The sequence below is a fragment of the Pimephales promelas genome, chromosome 15 (genome assembly GCF_988280905.1).
Source record: "Pimephales promelas chromosome 15, fPimPro1.hap1.1, whole genome shotgun sequence".
NCBI classification, from domain to species: Eukaryota; Metazoa; Chordata; class Actinopteri; order Cypriniformes; family Leuciscidae; genus Pimephales; species Pimephales promelas.
In genome coordinates, this window is record NC_142783.1 from 23,296,193 (window position 1) to 23,320,396 (window position 24,204).

General features: G+C 36.8%; 2 protein-coding genes across 7 annotated transcripts in view; one reads left to right on the forward strand and one right to left on the reverse strand.

The window, feature by feature from the left end:
- Positions 1-846: 846 nt before the first annotated feature.
- On the forward strand, positions 847-5,732 carry cldn23l (claudin 23-like). Of its 4 annotated transcripts, none has more exons than XM_039682828.2 (2): positions 847-1,373; positions 2,168-5,732. In XM_039682828.2, exon 2 carries the CDS (start codon positions 2,230-2,232, stop codon positions 2,902-2,904), a length of 675 nt encoding a protein of 224 aa, XP_039538762.1. In that variant the 5' UTR covers positions 847-1,373; positions 2,168-2,229; the 3' UTR covers positions 2,905-5,732. The 4 variants fall into 4 exon arrangements, with proteins under 4 accessions (XP_039538762.1, XP_088976518.1, XP_039538721.1 ...); XM_089120392.1 differs by having other exon boundaries at positions 847-1,105; positions 1,293-5,732; XM_039682787.2 differs by having other exon boundaries at positions 847-1,105.
- Positions 5,733-6,080: 348 nt separating this feature from the next.
- Positions 6,081-24,204, reverse strand: part of cnksr1 (connector enhancer of kinase suppressor of Ras 1) — a 30,082-nt gene continuing 11,958 nt past the window's right edge. The window contains exons 5-21 of one of the 3 annotated variants that reach the window (XM_039682582.2): positions 22,893-22,934; positions 21,814-21,933; positions 20,632-20,691; positions 19,854-19,922; positions 19,266-19,385; positions 17,601-17,689; positions 14,454-14,563; positions 14,182-14,306; positions 13,868-13,901; positions 13,594-13,769; positions 12,681-12,754; positions 12,040-12,111; positions 9,559-9,632; positions 9,057-9,130; positions 8,031-8,133; positions 7,747-7,925; positions 6,081-7,561 (exon numbers count right to left, since the gene is read on the reverse strand). In XM_039682582.2, coding sequence (XP_039538516.2) covers positions 7,235-7,561; positions 7,747-7,925; positions 8,031-8,133; positions 9,057-9,130; positions 9,559-9,632; positions 12,040-12,111; positions 12,681-12,754; positions 13,594-13,769; positions 13,868-13,901; positions 14,182-14,306; positions 14,454-14,563; positions 17,601-17,689; positions 19,266-19,385; positions 19,854-19,922; positions 20,632-20,691; positions 21,814-21,933; positions 22,893-22,934 — 1,848 coding nt within the window. In that variant the 3' untranslated portion in view covers positions 6,081-7,234. Of the gene's footprint in view, positions 7,562-7,746; positions 7,926-8,030; positions 8,134-9,056; positions 9,131-9,558; positions 9,633-12,039; positions 12,112-12,680; positions 12,755-13,593; positions 13,770-13,867; positions 13,902-14,181; positions 14,307-14,453; positions 14,567-17,600; positions 17,690-19,265; positions 19,386-19,853; positions 19,923-20,631; positions 20,692-21,813; positions 21,934-22,892; positions 22,935-24,204 lie in introns of all 3 variants that reach the window. The other 2 variants (XM_039682505.2, XM_089120391.1) reach the window with 2 other exon arrangements.

The following is a 24,204-nucleotide window of genomic DNA, read 5'->3' on the forward strand; positions in this document are numbered from 1 at the left end:
TTAACATTAAAATTCACTGTGCTATCGAGTTAACTTATTCAAGGATTTCAGTCTAATACTGGCTATGTTCACTGTGTATGAAACAACTCTACGCTTCAAATGATAAGGCTACTCATATGCAACAAGGCGATGAGCACCACAGCAGCCTCTCCCCGGCCCGTCCAACTCGCGAACTTGTACCAAAATGATCTTTGAGCTTACCAGTGGCAAATACGACTTGCATTTGAGAGGGTGTTCATGTCCAAACTTTTACTAGGAAAATCGTATTTATGATAATTACGATAGCAAGGTAGAATGATTCAGAAATAGATACGCATGACTCACCGATCTGCAAGTTCTATGCAATGCGTCTTAAACAGACCTAAGAAAGCAAATATGGGCCAAGTCAATATTCTATGTTTTTATGCAGGGTAAGATGGGAAAATATGTCCACCTCAAATTGTATTTATTTTTTGTACAAGACTGCACAAAATCCCAATATTTTAATGATATGGCTAGCTTATTTTGTGTCTCTGGAAAACAGTGATCTGTGTCACATATGTATATTGTATATCTGTGATGTATATTGTAGACATATTATGCTGTATATCAAAAATTTTTTGTGTCTATTTTTTAATGAGGGAATTTTGGACACAAATATTTTTAGATTTGACGGGTAAAGTGCAAAGGTAAAATTAGACCCTTGTGGTAAGATGTATTATTAACAGATATGATAAGAGACTGGATTTTAAATTAATATTTGTTTTCCATATTTCCATGTCTCTTATTCTTTCATCAGATCATCTGGTTTAACAGGCAGTCTGCATTTTGCAGTCAGCACACGTCAGACTTGCTGTTTTTTTTCTGTTCTTGTGTGTGTGTGTGTGTGTGTGTGTTTGAAAAAAGGATGGGGGTGTATGGAAAGCCTCATACAAAACTAGAGAGAATCTGAGAGTGAGGGAGAAAAAATGACAGAAAGCAGAAGGATTCATCTCAGAATGAACAAAAAGAGCAGCTGAATGATCATTCATTCTTCTCCAGAGAGGTAAGTGGATAACATCTCTGCTACTTGTGACTCCAACAGAGAAGCAGATGACCGTAACATCTCCGGCAAACGCAAATTCAGGTAAGGATATAAGGTCAATGCACTTATCTTGCATCTTTGCTTTCTATTTATAGTGTCTGCTGTGAGTCGTTTGCAAAAGCCTGATCATCCTTGTCATGATGATGGACTGAGTTAACAATTTTTTTCTCCATAAAAAACAAAGCTCGACTACTGTGTCTCTGGTCACACTGTCATGTTGTTTTTCCAGATATTTAATAACTAGTGCGGTTTGAAGACAGACGCCAAAGGTGGCAGGTGCTTTCACAATGCGAGTTGCCTCATTTTGTTGGTAGGGCAGATTCTGTTGTTATTTCATTACGTATGGATGCCAGTGCACCATTTGAAATGTTTGTTTTTGGGTTGCCATGCAACAAAGGCGACTGAAACAAATTAATCAAATTAATGTGATGATAGATAGTACTGTACTCTAAGAGCATGAAGTGATTGACCAAACTGTTAAAACGTACATCCACACCCCTTCCACAGACACCTTTGAAGGTGATATTGTCAAGACGTCGGTTAACAGCCGATTAGATGATGAAAATACACCGCTGTTGTCAAACTATATTGGGTGTCTGTCTACAGGTTCATGTATTAAAAATAACATCAAGTCAATTGCAGGTTCCCTTTTGTCCTTGTCTTTTATGAATGTGTGTGTGGAACAGACATCAGCATGCTCTCTCAGCTCCCAGATGTCTGGCTTCCTGTCTTGTGTGTCTGTAACACACTCTGTCCAGTTCACAATATCAACACTGATGACAACACAACCACTTACGTCAGAAGACACTAGCACCTGTGGCTGTGTACAGAACTGTTTCAGACATACCGTAGGATCGCCCGGGTTACTGTCTCTTAGCAACAGCAGGCCATTCACCTCCACTGTGCTGGTTGCCAGGAGTGACGATGTTTCTTAGAGCTCAAAGGAGAGTCAAGGCGTGCATATACGCACTCTTTCTCTTTTAGATCTAACAGACGGCAAAACCAGGAGTGTATTTCTGGCGATGGGCATCAGATTTAAATGAAAGCGTCTTCTAGAATCTGCGAGTAGAATGACTGTAATTGAAATGTGATTCTTTTCATCAGGTCTTTGCCGGTGGTTTCACGCTTAGCATCGTCCTGAAGAGCTGAACATCAACAAAGACACGATGCAAACTCCAGCGTCCATGCTGATGGGAGTGGTGTTCGCACCCTTGGGCCTTGTGCTGATGTTCACCGCAGCGATCACCCCGCAGTGGAGGGAGGGTCATGCGCGGCTTGGTGCGGCAGGGCGGGGCGGAGCAACGGAGCTCCTCCTACTCCGCTCAGACGGCCTATGGGAGAGCTGCCTGCAGGTAGTGCACTCGGAGGTCAAAGAGTGCTGGCCTGTGTCGGGGTCCTACCAGCGGGATGCTCGGGTTCGAATGGTCCAGGGGATGGTGCTGTCGTCTCTCTTCCTGTGCGGTGCGGGGATCGTGCTCGCCAGCGTGGGGGTCCGCTGCTGGACCGATATCCCGCTCAGGAGTGTGGCGGCAGCCGGTGGCCTGCTGGTTGTGCTGGCAGGCGTGCTCAGTTTGGCTGCGTTAGGGGTGTATACTCGGCATCTTTCGAAGCTGGGGATCGAGGTAGATTCAACTGTATCGGAGACGCAAGGACTCAACGTACACAAGCCACCCCGGCTAACGCTACACCCGGCCGGGTCGCTCTACTTCGGCTGGGTGGGAGCTTGGGTACAGGTGCTGGGAGGGGCCGCACTACTTTTTGGGTTCAAAAGCATGAGGTGTTCATTCCGCCATAATCAGAGACTCAAAGACAGTACTGAGATGTATGAGGTGAACTGTTAGATGGGCCGATCATTTATGAGAGATGAAGAGACTCTTATGGTGTTCAAACACATTGAGATTGGCTATGTTCAGACTGCAAGCGAATGTGGCCCAAATCCATTTTTTTTTTTTTTTTTGCTTTGCTTATTTGTGACTCACATCTCTTTTTTTCATGGTAGTGTGAACAGCACAAACCACATTCAATCTGAGTCCGATTTGTGCCACTTCCACGTGTGGTACTAAATCCGTTACAGGCAGATGTTTTGCAATGCGACCTCACTGAACAGTCAAATTGGAATTCATGGAACTTTTGCATCGCTGAGGTGACCAAACTCGGTCCTGGAGGGCCACTGCTGCAGAGTTTAGCTCCAACTCCGTTTAGCCTTAAAATACCTTCCTAGAAGCCTTTAGTTTTGCTCAGACCTTTATTAGCTGGTTCAGTTGTGGTTCTTTGGGGAAAGAGCTAAACTCTGCTGGACAGTAGGCCTCCAGGAGCAGGATTGGACAGCTTTGTTGCATAAAATAATGTCATGAAATTGATTTAAATCAATTCGTCTCTAGAGCAACATTCGTCTCAATTCTGCACTCACACAGAGGTGTAGTGGTAAAAAAGAGGTGGGTAAACTATAAATTCTGGTGGACCACGACGTGGTCACCAGGTAAGGTGGGCCACTGCCCACCGGTGTCCGGATGACATTGCTATAGGGAGGGCTTGACATTAAGCCTTTTCATACTTAAATTCTCTTGTCCGAGTAAAAAAGTCGCTCGTCCGGAATTTTTATTTTTATTTTGTGTGTGTTCATTTATTTTGAAATAATATTCTCATCTTTATTCAATCAGCTTTGATATTTAAATCACCATATTGTAATATCTGCAGCTTTAAAGGGCATCCCCTCCCCCAATATCATTTAATGTATGCTTCATCTTTCATTTTAAATTCCTAAATTTGATCAATAAATTCAATTATTTCGAATAATAAGACACTATGGGGATAAAATTAAATCATTTACACTGAAAAATTACAATTGCATAAAATAATGTTGTGAAATTGATTTAAATTTACATTTAAACGTTGGAAAGAAAGATACTAAACATTTAACACTAAACCGCCAATAGGTGGCGGCAGGCGACCGTCTTAATGAGTGAGTCATTGATTAATTCATTCAAACGATTCGTTCAAACGGCTGATTCATTCAAGAATGAGACAGATGTTTATGAATGGGTCATTGAATCTTTGACTCAACCGATTCGTTCGAAATGCTGAATCATTCAGTAATGAAAACAGGTTGAGTGTTCCGGTGACATGTGCCGTGGTTCTGCTTTTGTTTGGAACTTTTTTCGCTGCTGAAACAGAACAAAAACATCCAATATTGCATCTAAAGTGTAAGTGATTTAATTTTAACTGTTTATTGAACTGTTGAAGGAAATCAATGTCACATTTTCAATCGTGATGGTGTTCAGGAAAAATAAATGAAGTTGCTTAACATATGTTAAAAATATGAAAACTCCATATTTAGATTTTTATAGGCAGTATGTTGTTAACTGTGTGTGTGTTGCGCTCATTTGTGTAGATTTCTGCCGTCAGTCAACAACACTGAGAGAAATGCTGCGTAATATGAAAGCGTTCGTCTTAGGTTTACAATCTATGAAACTATGAACAATATGAAACTAAAACGACATAAGCTTAATTTAAAATGTCTTAGGAACTACAAGATATTTAGAGGTGGATAAACGCACTTTGGAGGTGCGTAAACGGCGTTTAGCCTACTTGCGAGCCTCCACATCCCTTCCGTGGTCACGACCCAAAGTTACAAGACAGTTGCGAAAGGTAAGCAGTAATGGACAATGATGTGTCCAAAATCTTAAGTAGGCTATTACACAGTGACAGCTATTTGTGATACAACTACAAATACAGATGATACCGATTTGTGATACAAACAAAACACAACACATGTTTGCAGCGTGCTGCGTGACGTCTTTTATTGTTCTTTTGCGCATGGTCAATTCAGGACCATGCGCACCAAGGCAAACAAAGCACCAAGGCTTTCATTGTGAATTTAGTTTAAGAAATGTGAAATGCGTTTTTGCATTACTACACTATTTAATTGTTAATTGTTTAAAATTGTTAATTTAATTGTTTAAGCATTTTGCTGCTTTTTTCCGCTTTTTGCACATGGGCTCCGTCCTTTTAAAATGTTTTGTTAACTTCTTGTCAGTATCTCAAGACTTTTTTCCAATCTGCTGCGAATGCGATATGTCTTGCATTTGTTCCTTAGCTGCTGAATGCGTGTCTCTCTGTATGTGTCTTATTCCGAAGGCTGCGCCCTCTGGAGGTCGCATTTGTCAGCCACATATGCCAGTGAGGCTGCCTCAGAAAATTACATTCAGAAGTAAAACAGAAATTACAATCATTTACGCCTTTTTATGTCATTTTTTAATTGGTTACTTTTCTGAAATGAAACATCCCCTATGACAGTTGGCAAATGTGACAGAGGGCACAGTCTTCAAAATTATAACTTTTATTTTGTGGCAGATTTTAGTGTTCATCATGACAGTATTGTATTGTTCTTTCCAAAGCTGTCCTGAAATGTAAGAATTAGGCTTTTAGTGCCACAAGGCTGTAGGCAATTTGGACCTTTCCCACTTATGCGTGAGACATGTGTTGTGTCAATTCGTAAGCCTTATGACTGATACACATTTTTAATATTTGGACAAACAGTATTCATCTGTGATATATAGATCTGTGTTACTAATTATTAACTGTACTTGTAAATAGTTTTGTTTCAAATTATGTGTGATTGACAGTAATGCCTATGTGTAAGGGTACTTATTAAATGTATCAAAGCATTTTTTCCTGCTTCTCATGTTGTGTGAAAAGTCAGACTGCTTGAAATATTTCAATCACATCTGCCCCTGTTGGTTTGTCTTAACTTATCTTAACTTATGATTTTACACTAAACAGCTTGTTTTGGTATGTTCATAGTCTGACCAGTACATTCCCACATAACAAGAGTTCACAAGAGTCAGAGGTCACGTTTAAATGAGAAAAAACAAATACTTAAAAAAAAAAAACTTGAGTTTTTTTTTTTAAACATGTGGATATGTTTTAGATTGAAACAATTAAACATTTTACTGATTTATAATATTTGATCAAATGTTACAATAAAACAAAAATTAAGGCACATTGCAAGGCATAATTTATGCATTAAACATAAATTTATAATGCATTATATATAAAGGCTTTAAGTAATGTGTTACAGAATTAGTTATTTTTTGCCCAAAAAAATATTTAATGAGCATTTAAACCAATTTAAGAGGAACAGATGCAGTGAGGTTTGCTCAAAATAAACACAGTAATAGTACATTTTAACATAAGGCAAATGACAAAGCTCAAATTTCTATTTCTTTTTACATTTTTGATCTGTCTATACATACGTCTATGAACAAAAAAATTAAACAGCAACGTGAAATAAATTATTATAACATTTTGCGTTTCCCGTTTGTCAACAAGAGTTTGACACACAAGTCATTTAACACTCTGTCCTTTGATCAACTGAAAAAAAAAAAAATCAAGCTATTTGGCCGGTGATATTTTAGAGTAAAATAAAAAGACTAAGAGAGAAGCTTCAGATAAAACGACATATATACACATGCATATACAGTGTTGGAATAAAAACACTGAAAGACTGAACAGGTGGCATATGCTACACCTCGTGAACAAAACAGAGTGCGCCACTGTGTGGCGATTCTGGGGAAATGACCAACGCTGGGCATTTAATACAAACGCATTGCGAGGTTGAGGTAATCATTTTTTTTTTCCTCAGGAAATATATTTTTCTGAGCCTGATAAACTTGTTTTCAGGATCTGTAATGTCAGAAATTATCTACAAAATAAAAAGGATAAATTCATATAAAAGAAATACTTTCTTTTCTATCGTGTCTGAACATACCGAAAACATTCATAAAACATTTTTTTTACATATTTACGCAAACCTTACACACACACCTAGAGTAAAAACAAATATGCATAATAATATAATGAATCTAAAATATACTTTTAAAATTACATATATCAATATAATCAAAGTTCTTTAGCAAGTGCCTAAAAGTTAAATTTGTTCTTTTGCCAGCATGTTGTAGTTCATCATACATTCAGTGACAGTTTATAGTGAATGTACAGTAGTACTGAAGAAGCTGAAAAGCTCCAGATAACAGATCTTTCTTCCTGTGAAACGGCCATCGCTCTGTGCCATCTGGCTGCAATTCGGCTCCACACATTTGTCCCAGTGTTGCACTTTTATTTCTCGATTTGTCTTAATCCAGCACAGATGGATAAGTGGCTGTACACGTGTCATATGTAAAAGAAGCTCTCTGTAGGTGTTTCACCCATAACTGTGGTCTGCGTTTGCATCAGCACCTGTGCATCTGTAGGAGTGAAGCATCCGTCGTCAGGTGTCTCTGCATCTACCAACTGTTCTCCATCGCTCAGGGACAGTCCGCTTGCCTCGTCGTTGGTCCTGGACTTGGTGTCTATGCTTGGCGACTCTGCCTGTTTGTGCTGTTTCTCAATGTCCAGCAGCAGCTCTTCATTGCACTGCTTCCACTGACGGAACTTCTGCGACGAGAACTCAGAATCATCTAGGATCTTGTTAATCAGGTGAAGCTCCGCCTCCTTCGCCTAAGAAACACAGGCAGCCAATGACAAATGTTCAGACCTTTGTGTGCCTGACCACCTCAACCTGGCTAATTATGTAGTACTGCATACTATCCATCTATTATTGGTGATGCGAGTAGAAAATAATCCAAACAACAGTTCATGTTTGGTTGTGGTAGTGTGTGTGTGTATGTCAGTGCATGTCTGACCTTGAGTGTGCTCTGGAGGGCACGGAGTGTGTGTATCTTCTCATTGATAACAGGGTTTTTGTTGCGTTTAATGAAGGATTTACGAAGCTGGTCGTGAGTCGTTGGCTGACTCTGACCAATCAGAGACACTCCTCCTTTCTTCAGGCTATGGAACATTTCATCCATCTCATCTAATTTTCCTTGAGACATAAGAGAGAATTTGTTTGTTTATCTTGACAAAGTTTCCAAAGGATTTAAATATATAAGATATTAAGAAGGTGATAGAGTTTATGCTAATCTTTTACCTGGAATTTTACTGCCCCCTGCTTGTGAAATAGTTAATGGCTCTGACATCCTGTTCTGCTTACCCTTCGTTCGAGGAAGAGTGTTTGATTGAGTTTGGGTTTTCTGTTACAAAATAAAGAGGAAAATCAGTAAACCATTTTAATTTAATTACAGCACAACGTATTTTTCTAGTCTGGATAATGGAAAATTTTCCACATTGATAATAACAAGAAATGTTTCCATCTCCGATCCAGCATATGATTGTAATAAGAAATGTTTCTGATCCCAAAATGATTTCTGAAGGATCACAATGACACTGAAAGAGTAATGGCTGCCGAAAATTCAGCTTTCCCCTAAATTACATTTTGAAATATATTTAAACCAGACTGATCTCATGAAATAGTGTATGTATGACACGCCAATTCTTATTTCCATTTTTGGCGTGCTATCAAGACGCATAATCGCTTTTCAGCGTGTTTATGAACGCCGTTGACTTAACGTTATTACTGTATATATAAATATATGACTTACCTCAACCCCATCCCTAAACCTAAGCGTCACTGGGGTTAATGGCATTTATGACTGTTCCCTTACCATCCTAGGAAAAAAAAGATCGCTCCCCAGATGTAGATCTATATTTTGCTTCGTTTTGCGCGGACATTTGACGGCGTGTACAGACACGCGGAATCACTCGGGCGTTAATGGTGTAGACATACACGCGGATGCACGCGAATAGCTCAAAATGCGTAGAGATAACACGCCACTTGACTCGAAAGTGGCGTGTATGTTTACACAAAAGTCATGATGTCATGTTGATTTAAACAGAAAAGTTGTAATAATATTTCACAATATTATAATTTTTTCTGTATTTTTTCCACACAAAAAATGAAATCATGCCTGTTTTGGACCACATGAGGTTGAGTAAATGGAAAATTCCTTTAATTTTAGCTTTTATTTTATTCTTATTTGCTTTGTGCATGTATGTGAGGGCTGCATTTACATGTCGATCTGTATTTGTGAGTGGGTGTGTCTGCGTTTATTCTCACCGTATTGAGTTTCTTCCGATGAGAAAGTGGTGAACGTGATGATTCCTCCTCAGATTCGGTTTCACTGTAACAGTCTGACAACAGAAACATCATTCATGAATCCAGCACTGACAGATTTTTTTACAATAGAATACAACACAACAGAGAAAGGTTACAAAAACAGTTGCCAGTACACTTGAGGAATAAGGAAACAAAGATAATATTCAGAAGAAGAAATAAATAAATATATATAGAAATAATAAGTTACATAAGGTGACTGATATTATCGCTGGTATTACATGGTATATATTAGTTTACTGAAATGCAATGGGGAATCAGGCAACTATGTATTGGATGAAAGGAGACCAAAGGCCTCCTCAAGTTTTGCATCAAGTTTGGTCTTTACTAATTCTATGCAAGAATTAAATCAAAATCCTCAATGACTTTATATTGAAAATGTTGCATAGAAACATAAGTATTGGCATATATAAAATGAAAAATGCGTTAACACATAATTTCCTACCTTCTTCGCTGTCTGGCTGACTTTGGACATATTTCTTGTGTTTCTGAATGGCTGCAATTAGGCAATTAATCCATCTTTTTAGAGAGAGAGAGAGAACAAAAGCAGTCAAAAATACTGATTTATCAGTGATAAATTATCACCAATCCACGTGTCTCACCATCACCAGTTTCCAATTTGCACTAGAAGTGATTGTATTGTGTTGTATTGAACAGTAGGGGGCATGGGTGACGTGTGAGAGATCCTGTATGCGTAAAAACGAATGATTATGTGTGTGTGCTGTAGAAAAGAGCAATAATAGGCCGTTAAACATGAGGTGGGAGTGTTTAATAGGTTAAAGGAGTTGACATTCACATTGTCTCCAGAGCCGCAGAGCGAGACTGTTGCTCTCTGTATCTGACTCACTGCTTTACTGCAGCTCCTTAAGTGCTGCTCGAGAGGTCAAAGTCATAAGATCAACCACTGCAACTTGGCAACAGAATATCTGAACAATCGTGCCCCGTGAATAATGGACATAAATGGCATAAATCTATTCAGATGAGACCAAGTCACCTGATTGGTCTAATATTATCCTCTGGCAAATGAGTGGGGGAGTGATACATGATAGTTAATATAACATCATATCATTGGCTCTATTATTAGAGGTATGAAGCACCTGAGCTTGACTGGTCATTGGACAAATCATGCAGTGTGAAAGAGAGCACCAATCTGTAGTGCTATTACATAAGATTCTCAGGCCTGAATCACTGCAGAGGTGCAATGCAGTGGCTGTTGAATTATTTGATCAACGCTATAAAAGTAAACTAAAAGGTTCTTTACACAAACTATGTTTTTAAAGAACAAATAGAAGCTTTTTCCGCTTAATCACTGTATTATATTCAATTATATTAATGGTGAAATGTGGAATTTCAGGTTTTCAAATATGTTTCCCAAAAAATCGTACTGTCCCCTTCGCCCTGTTTAAAACGTATAATTCTATCATTTTTTATTTATTTATTATCTAGTAGACTAAGTTGTTTGCTTGTAAGCCATATTTTTTTTTTTGAATTCCCCACTCAGTGGTTACACTTTTGTTAAGTCAATCTCTGAATTACTTATTACACTTGGCTATGAGTGTTAAACCTTAAATGATTTTCACATGACAGAAGTAACAATCCCACATTTAAAAATATAGTGTCATTGCATCTAACGCCTCTAAACTGAACAAAATATAAACGCTTTTATTTTTGCCCCCATTTTTCATGAGCTGAACTCAAAGATCGAAGACTTTTTCTATGCACACAAAAGGCCTATTTCTCTCAAATATTGTTCACAAATCTGTCTAAATCTGTGTTAAGGCGGGCATACACTGTGCAATGTCTGTGCAATTTCAGCACGGTACCCACTGAACGAGTAAATCGCATGCGATGCAAAGCCAAAGTTTGGGATTTTTGTGCTCACACAATACGGTCCAATCATCGAGCTGCGACCTCACTGCTCACACTATACGTGTGAAATATCTGCGATAACCCCCTGGATTGCACCTATAGATGATATGTATCCAGAGATATTGTCAAAACAAACATCAGCTATCAATATCAAGATGATTTAGCATTTCCAATTTATGCATTAAATTATTATTAGCGTTACTGTATTATCATTAATAAGGGAGGCCTAGGCTAATTTTATTATTAAATTGATCCGCTATTATAATTAATTTACCACGCAATAATTTCACAGCACATAACCAACGTGCTGTGAGGAAAATAAAATATTACATAAAAGCTTACTCCTCATTGAAAATTGTCTAAAACATTTTGGTCGATTACAATGAATTATAGGCATATAGATAACTATTAACAGTTTATAATATGTCCGAAAATTATTGCAATGATTAATCATCAATGAAAATTTTTTAAGTTTAAGAAATTAATAAAAGAGGCGTTACATTGCAGTTGGCTTGGAAGACTTGGGTAATATATGGTTAATTCATTTTGCAACACAAACTGGAGGGAAGCAAAAGTAATTTGTTGCTAGTTTGAACTACAGAACTTAAAGATCTCCCTCTTTTCGTTTTTATTTTATTAAAATTTTACATTTTATTGTGGCCAGCCTAAGCCCTGCACAATAAACATACTGTCTAATTAGCATGTTGATATGTCACACCTATGAGTTGGATGGATTATCTCGGCAAAGCACTCACAGATTTAGACAGATTTGTGAACAATATTTGAGAGAAATTGGCCTTTTGTGTACATAGAAAAAGTCTTAGATCTTTGCGTTCAGCTCATGAAAAATGGGGGCAAAAACAAAAGTGTTGCGTTTATAATTTTGTTCAGTGTATTTCAATTCAAAGATGCACAGTCATTTGCACATGAATATAAACTGCTGGTGCACAGCAAGATCTAATCATTGTGACATTTCGCTACTCGACTTGTACAAAATGCTCTTCAAGGCAAAACTGTTGTTTAGACAAAATGCTTGTTTATATGCAGCCAGACTCACTTGCTCATGTCGTTTACATTATCAGCAGCGAAGAAAAAATTCTGGAAGCGCTGGTGGCGCATTTGAAATACGCTAGGAGAAAAAGAGAAAGAGATCAGATGACAATAACCATTCATCTAAGGGCAGAAGCTTTAGCAGCTTAATGAAAACTCATTTGTCATCATGGTAGCAGGCTGTGCTGTACAGTCTATGTGGACTGCGGGGGAAGATCTGAGGAATGTAAAGTGTAATTTTGTTATTCACACATCTCCAGCTAACTGCCCTCCTGTGCCAGATACTCTCACTCTCACAGCCAACCACAAACACAGAGTCCGAGGAGCCGGACGACTTCTGTTTCTTTATGGTAGTGAGAACACAAACAATAATGCTGAACAGGGTTTAATTTTGTTAAAGGAGAACTCTGGTGCAAAATGAACCTTTGGTCTAATAACACATTGGTACCTAGCGTTAAAACGTTTTTAGAGATAAAACTCTTTACATTCGATTATCATGAAAACAAATCTCAGAGAACGGTTGATTAGGTACAGATGTGTTATTAGACCAAATGTTCATTTTGTCAATAGATATGCTTTGATTGAGCAGCAAATAATGAATGAGTAAACCAATGCCAGCATGTTTTGTATAGTGCAGAAGATACTCACTACTTCCTCTTGTGTTCTCCTGCGCTCTCTATATTGTAGCTGCCGATCTTGATTAAGCCCTCCGCCTTCTCCTCCTGCACAAAGAAAAGGGTTTAATAATTATTTGGTTAGGTACATCTAAATTAACTGATTTTGTACAAAATAGAGGTACAAAGATATTAAAATTCTGAAACTGATAACTAGTGTAATTTAGTTAGCGATATTAAAGTTCTACAGCCTTTTGTCACAGCAAATTAAAAGTGATAAATAGTTCCACAAAAATGAAAATTCTGTCTTAATTTACTCACTCCCATCAAACTCCTTACAAACCTGTATGCTTTTTTTTCTTCTACATAACATATAAGTAGATATTTTGAAGAATGCTGGTAAACAGTTGTGGTTCCAAGTGACTTCCATTGTGTGTGTGTGTGTGTGTGTGTTTGGGGGGGGGGGGGGGGGGGAGTGATACAATGGAAGTCAATAGGAACCTAAACAGTTTTTTATGCCAATATTCTTCAAATGATCTTCTTTCATGTTCCATAGAAGAACGAACGTCAAAGTTTTAGAATGACATGAGAGTTAGTAAACGACAGCCTTTTCATTTTTCCCTTCAAAAACAAAACTGTTGAAAATAAAGAAAAAAATGTAAATGCAACAAGTTAATGTTGGCATCACAACATTATAATGTACAGTAGGAAGAATGAATATTCAGATTATATTTAACACTGTTATTAAAGAGTGTTACAATATCCAATATTGGCTAAATAAAAAAAAAAATCTAATATCACCCAATATTCTAAAGATAAAGGAGAGTTTAGTTTTAGAAAAACTTTTTTAATATAATACGTTACTTGTGTTTATAACGTGCCAATTTGTGTTTCCACTTATAAGTTTAATTGTAATTCAACCACTTTACAAGTAAACTCATACTAACCTGTTGGCTGGTATACCAATACAGCGTAGGACCTTTCAGGACAAACCAAAATCTCTGCCATTTTTGAGTCATGAAGACATTTGCTTCTTTTCTCTTTTTCCAGAGCCAACCGTCACAGTCTGGCCGGCCAAGTTCACGACAGGACACCCTCCTGCGGCTCATCGCTGTCCGTGTTCCTTATGTATGCACACGAATCAGGTTAGATTTATTATTTTGTAATAGATGAAATTAAAAAAATATATATAAATAGTGAATGTACAAGTCCTTGCCTGACCTTTAGTAGAGACCTTCTTGTTCTCCTTTTCCTCCTGTGGTTAGAAGAAATGTAGCATTACTCTGAGATCACATGGTTAAAAGAACATCAACTTCTGCTGATGTCATCCCAGTTGCCGCATTAAAACACTTTATTGTGAGATGCCACAGCAGATGCTTCTCAATGACTCACGATGCACTCGAGTGTACCATGCTCAAGGGCGACAAATCATTATAGTATCTCTCCAAAATACATCTTGCTCTTTAACAAGGAGAAAGAACAAAGTGCACTGAATTGGATGTCACACCAACTGAATGTATCTTTAGTGTTCTTACTCTTAGTCCTGCCATGTCAGGACAGGAGCTGGTGCTGGCTCGTTTGAGCTCCTGGTCTTGTGGGGACGGACTTCTTTCTGCAGATGAACTGACTTCCAAACTGTTTCGACTCACACGCTGAGAGTCTATAGGTGTGAAGACAGAATTACATTTATCTTATAGAGCTTATAAGCTGCAGATGCAGCTTCAAATGTATAGTCTTTAATAAGGAACAATTATGTTTAAAAAATGTAATGGGGGCTGATGTCTTCAGTGTTTTTGTTCAATTTTACCTGGCCCTGGCCGGTGGTGTTTTAAGGTGATTGACTGATGTTCATCAGAGCTTTGATTACTAGAGAGCGCTGATTTTTCCCGTTTGAAATGTGTGCTGTCTGATGCTGATCTACTGTATGGTACATAAACACACACACACACACATTATATATGATTGCATATGACACTAAAAAAAAAAAATCGAAAAACATTAATCTAAGTGGCCCTTTGCAATGCTATTATACAGATGCAGCTTTAATTCTATGAAAGCTGACCCAAACGCACACATACTAGTTTAGCCATGCTGTACACAGACACACACACACACACACACACACACACACACACACACACACACACACACACACACACACACACACACACACACACACACACACAGAGAGAGAGAGAGACCTGAGATAGCGGAGTGCTCGTATGTCCTCACAGTAGCTTACAGAAAAGAGTTATGAAACAAGAATTTAGTTTATGAAACACACAGGCAGAGGAATGGAGACTTTCACTTCTTATACAATTAACTGAATACATGACATGAACTAACCACACCTGTATTATCTTATAGCTGTATATTACTGCTGTATGGAAATTACAGAATGAATTATCAGAAACTGATAACAGAAAACCTCTTAAAATTGTAACACTGAAACAAGCATTTTCTGTAAAGCTGTTTTAGAAACAATACCCCAATTTCACAGACGAGGCTTAAGTCTAGTCCCAAACTAAAAGGCATTTTTGAGCTGTTTTAACTGAAAGAAACTCGCAATAACATATCTTAAAATATGTCAATGTCATTGTTTTGTCTCAAGATGCACACCAGTTATGTTGTGAACTAAGGCCTAATCCTGGCTTAATCTAAACCCTGTCTGTGAAACCAGGCCAATATATATATATATATATATATATATATATATATATATATATATATAGTGAAAAGTGCTTTACAAATAAACTTGAATTGAATTGAATTAAATTGATTACACAGTAAGTTTGCTAAAAAATAGAAAAATTATGGAAAACACAGAATCCATAGAAAGCATCATGGATTATCTGAGAGAAGCAGACAAAACTATGTCCTACCACATTGTAAAACCTATAGCTACTATAATTTATTTTCCTCAATATTTGAACAACAAGTTATGGGAGACTTGAAATGGTTCTATAGACCCTGTAATCATGCAAATTTAGTATCAGAAACGGCAGCATATAGTGATTATAGAAGCGTCAGAGGAAATTCAGCATCAGAAACGGCAGTATGTAGTGATTATAGAAGCGTCAGAGGAAATTCAGCATCAGAAACGGCAGTATGTAGTGATTATAGAAGCGTTAGAGGAAATTCAGCATCAGAAACGGCAGTATGTAGTGAGTGATTATAGAAGCGTCAGAGGAAATTTAGCATCAGAAACAGCAGCACATAGTGATTATACTGTAGGTGCGTCAGAGGAAATTCAGCATCAGAAACAGCAGCATATACTGATTATAGAAGCGTCAGAGGAAATTCAGCATTAGAAACAGCAGCATACAGTGATTATAGGAGTGTCAGAGGAAATTCAGCATCAGAAACAGCAGCATATAGTGATTATAGAAGCGTCAGAGGAAATTCAGCATCAGAAACAGAAGCATACAGTGATTATAGAAGCGTCAGAGGAAATTCAGCATCAGAAACAGCAGCATATAGTGATTAGAAGCGTCAGAGGAAATTCAGCATCAGAAACAGAAGCATATAGTGATTGTAGAAGTGTCAGAGGAAATTCAGCATCAGAAACAGCAGCATATAGTGATTATAGAAGCGTTAGAGGAAATTCAGCATCAGAAACAGCAGCATATAGTGATTATAGAAGCGTCAGAGGAAATTCAGCATCAGAAACAGAAGCATATAGTGATTATAGAAGCGTCAGAGGAAATTCAGCAGCAGAAACAGAAGCATACAGTGATTATAGAAGCGTCAGAGGAAATTCAGCATCAGAAACAGCAGCATATAGTGATTATAGAAGCGTTAGAGGAAATTCAGCATCAGAAACAGCAGCATATAGTGATTATAGAAGCGTCAGAGGAAATTCAGCAGCAGAAACAGAAGCATACAGTGATTATAGAAGCGTCAGAGGAAATTCAGCAGCAGAAACAGCAGCATATAGTGATTATAGAAGCGTCAGAGGAAATTCAGCAGCAGAAACAGAAGCATATACTGATTATAGAAGCGTCAGAGGAAATTCAGCATTAGAAACAGCAGCATACAGTGATTATAGGAGTGTCAGAGGAAATTCAGCATCAGAAACAGCAGCATATAGTGATTATAGAAGCGTCAGAGGAAATTCAGCATCAGAAACAGAAGCATACAGTGATTATAGAAGCGTCAGAGGAAATTCAGCATCAGAAACAGAAGCATATAGTGATTGTAGAAGCGTCAGAGGAAATTCAGCATCAGAAACAGCAGCATATAGTGATTATAGAAGCGTTAGAGGAAATTCAGCATCAGAAACAGCAGCATATAGTGATTATAGAAGCGTCAGAGGAAATTCAGCATCAGAAACAGAAGCATACAGTGATTATAGAAGCGTCAAAGGAAATTCAGCAGCAGAAACAGCAGCATATAGTGATTATAGAAGCGTCAGAGGAAATTCAGCATCAGAAACAGCAGCATATAGTGATTATAGAAGCGTTAGAGGAAATTCAGCATCAGAAACAGCAGCATATAGTGATTATAGAAGCGTCAGAGGAAATTCAGCAGCAGAAACAGAAGCATACAGTGATTATAGAAGCGTCAGAGGAAATTCAGCAGCAGAAACAGCAGCATATAGTGATTATAGAAGCGTCAGAGGAAATTCAGCAGCAGAAACAGAAGCATATAGTGATTATAGAAGCGTTAGAGGAAATTCAGCATCAGAAACAGCAGCATATAGTGATTATAGAAGCGTCAGAGGAAATTCAGCATCAGAAACAGCAGCATATAGTGATTATAGAAGCGTTAGAGGAAATTCAGCATCAGAAACAGCAGCATATAGTGATTATAGAAGCGTCAGAGGAAATTCAGCATCAGAAACAGAAGCATATAGTGATTATAGAAGTGTCAGAGGAAATTCAGCATCAGAAACAGAAGCATATAGTGATTATAGAAGCGTCAGAGGAAATTCAGCTAAGACAGTCAAACTCACCTGAAGGACAGAGTTCGGACTGAAGCTGCCACCCTCCCAAAAAGAGAATGTCTGTTTTTCTCTTCCTCTTCTTCCTCTTCCTCCTCTCTCTGAAAGTAAAGAATCGATGAGATTTACATTTGGAAAAACCCAATGTCACCTCAGATAGTGACTCCTCTCATGTGGCAAGTTTTTTTTTTTTATTGTGGCGAGACATGTAGATGTGTGACAATGAGTTCATGTGTACGTTCATGTCTTGTGAATGATCATGATCATGGTTAGTTTGTGGCAGGCATTAGTACATTTATGTGTCCATTTCCAGTTAGACTGTGCAAGTGCCTTTGTTTGTGTGTGGGTTTATAAAGAAATACACTGAGGACAAAATTGTTTATAGAAATCATTATTATTATTTTAAGCTTATTATTTAGCTTTAGACTTCATAACAACAATAGATGGATGTCTATGTGTCCTTATTTAAAAGTCTAAGTGTTGGGGTTATTATTGTTAACTAGAACAAAAAGTAAAACCATAAAAAAGTATTACTTGAAATAAAATAAATATTAACCGAAATAAAATCAATTATATAGAAAAATGTTGTCAAGGCAACATTTCTATTTTCTTAAGTTGAAATTCTAAAATAACGTTTAGTACATTTAGTACGCATATTTTTAAGTTGAAATACTAAAGTAAAAATTGTTTTACTCAAAACATTCTTAAAATGAAAACAGAAATAAAAATAAAATGTAATAAAATTAAAACTATTATAGTATACAAATAATAATAAATTAACACTGGAATGTGTTTGATAGCTCATAAAGTGATTGTGTCCGAATTTATCAGTAAGAAATGGGTCTTGATGCAATTTACATTTTTCATTTGCATCAAACTTTGAGCATTCTTTGAAATCAAAATCTTCCAAATCTGTGTGTGTGTGTGTAATATCAGGAGGGTAGGGAGAGGGAAGGAACTAGGAAGTCACTGCTGTCATGACGATGCACTCAATAAACAAGTTCAAATGAAAATCTGATGGTTTATTTCATTTGAAAACATTTATTGTAAGTGTGTATGTGTGAGAGAATGTGCATTCATGTCACAAAGAGGAAATGTGCTCATCGAACAAACACAACCACGTGTGAACATGTGATGTCAATAAATATGTTGCAAAGCAACCACTAAAAGAGTCAACAGTGTAAAACGCTGGCAGCTCCTCATATGAGACTCATGTGTTTATTTCAAGCTTATTATTAACAAACATATTCAGTTTTTGTTTAGACAAACAGCCATACCTAATAAATGCAATACAAAAAACCCACAAAAAATGTTTATAAACCCGATCCAAATCGCAATTGGTCTGAAATCTGTTCGTTTTTTAAAAATGTTTGTCATTAAAACTACCTGAATGCCAGGTAGTTTATCTCATCATTTCACTTTTTATGTCATAACAATGTTTTTTTTTTTTTTGTCAAAAATTCAACTTTTTATGTCATAATTATGATTTGGGTTCAGTCCTAAAGATCGGATTTGGTAACCAAATAAAATATGAGTCCCAGTGTAAACAAAGCTGAAACAACCCTAAAGCATTTTTAAAAAAACGTATTCGAGAGTCATTGAGCAAAATTGCCCGTTTAAAATTTTTATTTTAATGTATGCATTTATAGTAAAAGGATGGATGAGTCTCTGTAGTACCTCAGACTTTGCTTGGCTCTCTTTGCGTTTCAGGAAACCCGGAAGCCTCCTCAAAACCAGAGTTACTCCATTTGGATTCTCCTCCAGTTTTTTAACAAGGTTTGCCCTGCTCCAGCCAACCTGGAATTAAATTGATCATTTAAATTGCGTTAAATAAACGTACATCCAAAATGGAGGTTCTTTTGCACCTAATGCTTGATGCGGCACCTTTCTATGGGTTATTTTCAGAAAACTGCTAGATTTATTTATTCATTTCATTTGAAAAAGTTAAACCTTTTTCAAAACATTTTGCCAACCCTGTTACATTCAGAATGTTTCAGTGTTTAATATCAAGAAGCATCAATGTTTGTCTTTCTTCTAGTGTGCCTATCAGTGATAATAGGGCATTGGGCCACAAAATAAAGATAATCCAATTTATTGGCAAATCCAGCGGGGAGGTCATCAAATGGACGGATGAGTCTCACTTTGCTAACCCAGAGTTCAGCCCCTCACATAAAACTCTGTCAAATTTCCTTCCTTACTTCATGTAAATAACATTTTACTATTATTTAGTACAGTTATCATTAGCATTGAACAGTTCCTACTTACTACTATCTGTCCGTTGACCTGAATGACCTCATCTCCCGCTAAAATCTTCTCGCAGATCTCTGTAGGAGACTGTAACACAGAATTTATGATTATGTACAACAACAGACGATGTACAACAGAATATATCGGTGCCAAAAACTGAAATGCGTTGAAGGAACCACCCACAAACAGAAGCTTTTGAAACAAAGTGCATTTAGTATGTAAAAAAACATCTTTAAGGTCGGATGACTAATTATTTTAAATAATAGTCTAGGTTAAAAAACTGTTTAACTGTTTAAAGTTGAGTGAGTGAGTGATTAAATGTGCCTCTTTTCTGAATCCAATAAATTTAAAATGAAACTAAAGGAAATTACATAACCTCCCTCTTTCCCCATTTCTGTCCATAAGGCAGTTTAATTTGAAGCATAGATTTCTCTTATTATATATGAAAGAAGAAATATATATATATATATATATATATATATATATATATATATATATATATCACTCAAGATACTTATTTTAAGACAACTGTTAAACTAGCCCACTATTTTACAGGAAGAAAGTTTCAGTCACACTGTTCTGAGAATCAAGTTTGACTGACATACTGTATATGTCGATTAATTTACGGGATCATTGACAGCAAACTTCAAAAACACCCTCACGTATCTCCCAGCAGACAATTTAAGCGGGATATTAGCTAGAAAAACACGAATTGTCTACCAAAACAAATTAAAAATGCTACTTTTTCCATCTTCTAAAATATATGAAGCGCTGGGGTATCATCAACCTGTCCTACCTCAGCTGCTGTTCCAGTGACAAAATGATTTCTGGATCCTGTGGTGGTGATTTCAATTCCCTATGTGAAAGAAATAATGTGCATATCAAGCCAAGATTATCTTAGACCTCAGCTAAACTACAAATAAATGGCTTATATAAAAGAGATGAAAATCCGGGCTGCTAATTGGTCTGTGAACCCTGCAGATCCGCTATAATATTTAGCCTTCCTGAGAGTCTCCAGCTTAAGAGACAATATACCAAGTGTTTGGGGGTTTGGTGGCAACCTCTATTATCTGTCAGATCAATAATAATCAGTTATTACATTATGTCCAACTATTATATTCTCAGACTCTTGAAGCATGCAGGCCAAATATATTAAAATATGGACCTAATGAGTCTTCCAACAATATTGCTCCTGGAAACAGCAGAGGCAGGTTTTCTTGGCAAGAATCACAGACATGCCTTTGATATTAAAGTACAATGTACTAAGCAGTGTAAAAAACAAAAAGTGTTATTTGATTTCCTCAAATGGTTTGTGGATGACTGCCAATGTAATCATGCATGTTGCATTGTGTGTTTATGTCTGATATGAAGACACACACACACAATATAAATGCCCAAAATCAAATTTAAATATGTCAAACATGACAAAAGACTACGTGAGCCTTTATTAGTAATCAAGTTTCTCAGAGTATGGGTGTTCTTAATTGAACTGTGGTAAATGTAAACCAATTATATGATTTTTAATTGCACAATCTATCAGACGCCTCACAGAAAAGCTTCTCTTTTGTGGAGCTGCTTAGTGTAGTTAAGGTACAGAAAGGAAGAGCTTTACATAATCAAACAACATTTTAGCAACATATTAGCTGAATATAATACAAAGTGCAAGGAATGTCTGGGTAGAAATGATTGATTAACACGGTTTAATGAAAGTGATAAAACAGACACAGCGCAGAAAGAAGATGCGATTGGTTTAAACTCCATCTGTACCTCTATACTGGTTAGTTCTTTAACATTTGCCAAACTAAGAAATAAATTTAACAGCAGCAAAGTTTCTAAATAAATTATGAACCTAGAAAATTACTTTTATTGCTGGAAGCCAGAGTAAAACAGGGAAGCGAACTGGACAACATAGAGGATGAAACGGAGAATAAATGTATTACTGTAAATAATTTGAGTTATAAATGATGCGATGCATTACCACGTGATCTCCAGGTGAGGCAGGGACCAGTTCAACACTCTCCAGCTGTGCAGTATGGGTAAGAAGAGTAAATGGACTAACAGTCAAAATCTCATCACACACTGATACCAACTGACGACACTAGACGGAAAGACAGAAAAAGAAAAACACGTCAGTTTAACAGAAGATGGATCATTTCTTCTAAAGTAATGAATATAATCCTACATAGAATTGGACTTCAGAGAGTTATATTTTCATGTCACAAAGTACACTACTGTCTAAAATTTGGGGTCAGCAAGAACACATTAAATTGATCAACAGTGACAGGCATTTGTAATGTTTCAAAAGATTTCTATTTCAAATCAATGCTGTTTCATTTAAACCTTTTACAGTATTCAAAGGATCCTAAAATAATTTCCTTGGTGAGAAGTGAAAAGAAAGAGACTTTCAAAAACATAAAAATACATCGCGACCCCAAACTTTTGAACAACAGTGTTGTTAATATAATATAATAAGGAATGTCCCAGGCTCAATACAAGTTAAGCCTTATCAACAGCATCTGTGACTTTTGTTTAGAACAGTAAATAACTATACCACATTTTTAAAAGTGCTATAACAAAAATTCAATATGCGCATTTGCTCTTTCATTGTAATCTCATTACACTAAACTATTTTTGTGAGTAAAAATTACTTTCTGTGGTAAATGAAAGCATACCACAGAATCTGAAGTGTGTAATTTCTGTGCCACTACTATTCACATGATCACTATGATAAGCATTACATTTGTAAACAAACAAAAATATAAAGATATATTTATTAAAATATTTAAAGTAGGGCTGTCAAAATGATTAATCGCATATAACATAAAAGTTGTGTTTACACACACGTATATGTATGTATGTATGTGTATATATATATATATATATATATATATATACACACACACATACAGTATATTACATAAACAAACCTTTATGTTAGATGCGATTAATCGATTTGACAGCATTAAAATAAAGATAAAGAAAACCTTCATATTAATTCAAAGGGTCAAGAGACATGCGGAAAGTAAGAGTGAATTCAGAAGACCCATGATCTCTTACTATGGAGATGATGTCCTTCTCCTTTTCAAACACAGCGGTTTCCTACAGGGAAGAGAGAGAGAAAATAGAGAACATTTACTAAAAATGCAAGTGCTTCCTCCCACTGAGAAGTTTGATGCACAATCTAGAGATCTACAAACAGAGTTCATCTAACCCACTCACTCCTTGGCCGATTCATCTCGTTCAGCCCTCTCAATATAACACTTCCTTAAACAGAGTAACGCACCACACAGCCAACAACCCTCAGACCATTGAATCCACAAGCAGAACTAAGAACAAGATTACATACACACTCTCATGCGTAATACCTGGAACATGTAGATCATAGTCTACTTAAAGGATTATGGTGGCCGCTTAGGATCGGTGGCAAGCAGACACACTGATGCGGCAAATCTTATATAACATCCCTAAAGATAAACATTGAATCCCAGACCACTAACAGATTCACTTCAGACAATATACAACTCACTCAATAAGGGCTCGCTATATCCAACCTCAGATCTGATTGAATTGGCTGAATGTTTTCAGTTAGTCCATCTGAGGCATAAAAGTATACAGTATACTTACTGGACTCAGGTGTGTGAGAGAGAGGATATGACAAGGCACGCAGCTGAATAAATTTGACGTTGTCACATAACGACGTGACAATGATCACTCACTTCTCGTTATATTAAACAAGTGTGTCACTTCCTCTCCTGACAGAGCGACAAAGTCATAATGTAAAATAACATCAGGTGGATACAGATTCAGAGAAGTAAAAAAAGATGGATGGATGGATGGAAAATTAATGGTCATGTAATTTAGTATAATATCTTCAATATTCACACCCTGCCAAAGAAAACTACCAAAGTGTCTTTTTACAGGTCATTATGGTAAAGTTCAAGCACAGGTCAGTATACAGAAGTGCAGAGAAGACCAACGGCCAAGTTCAAGAATTTCATTAAATACTACATTAAATTTCAGTTTGTTTTTCAATAAATCCATATATCCCCAGAACACTTGGAATATCCGGCTTGGGTCTCATGGGATTATTCTGTGATGCCTTTAACATCTTTTTTTTTTTTTTTTTTTAAAAAGCTTGATGCTGGTTGCCATTTACTGGTAGTATATGGACTAAGTCCTTTTCTGGTCCATAAAATAAATAAGGGCCTAAGGAATTAGAACAACACCAGGGTCATATAATGGTACATGCACTTTTACAAGTTGATTGTACTGAAATGTGTGTTGGCAGTGCCTGTACACAACCATCATATAATGATAAAAATCCATCCAGTGTTTTTGTTTTAATCTCCTCATATGTTTTATGAACCGC

What these genes read in the sequence shown, in the direction of transcription:
- cldn23l (XM_039682828.2), top strand. Translation starts at nt 2,230, where the DNA reads ATGCAAACTCCAGCGTCCATGCTGATGGGAGTGGTGTTCGCACCCTTG.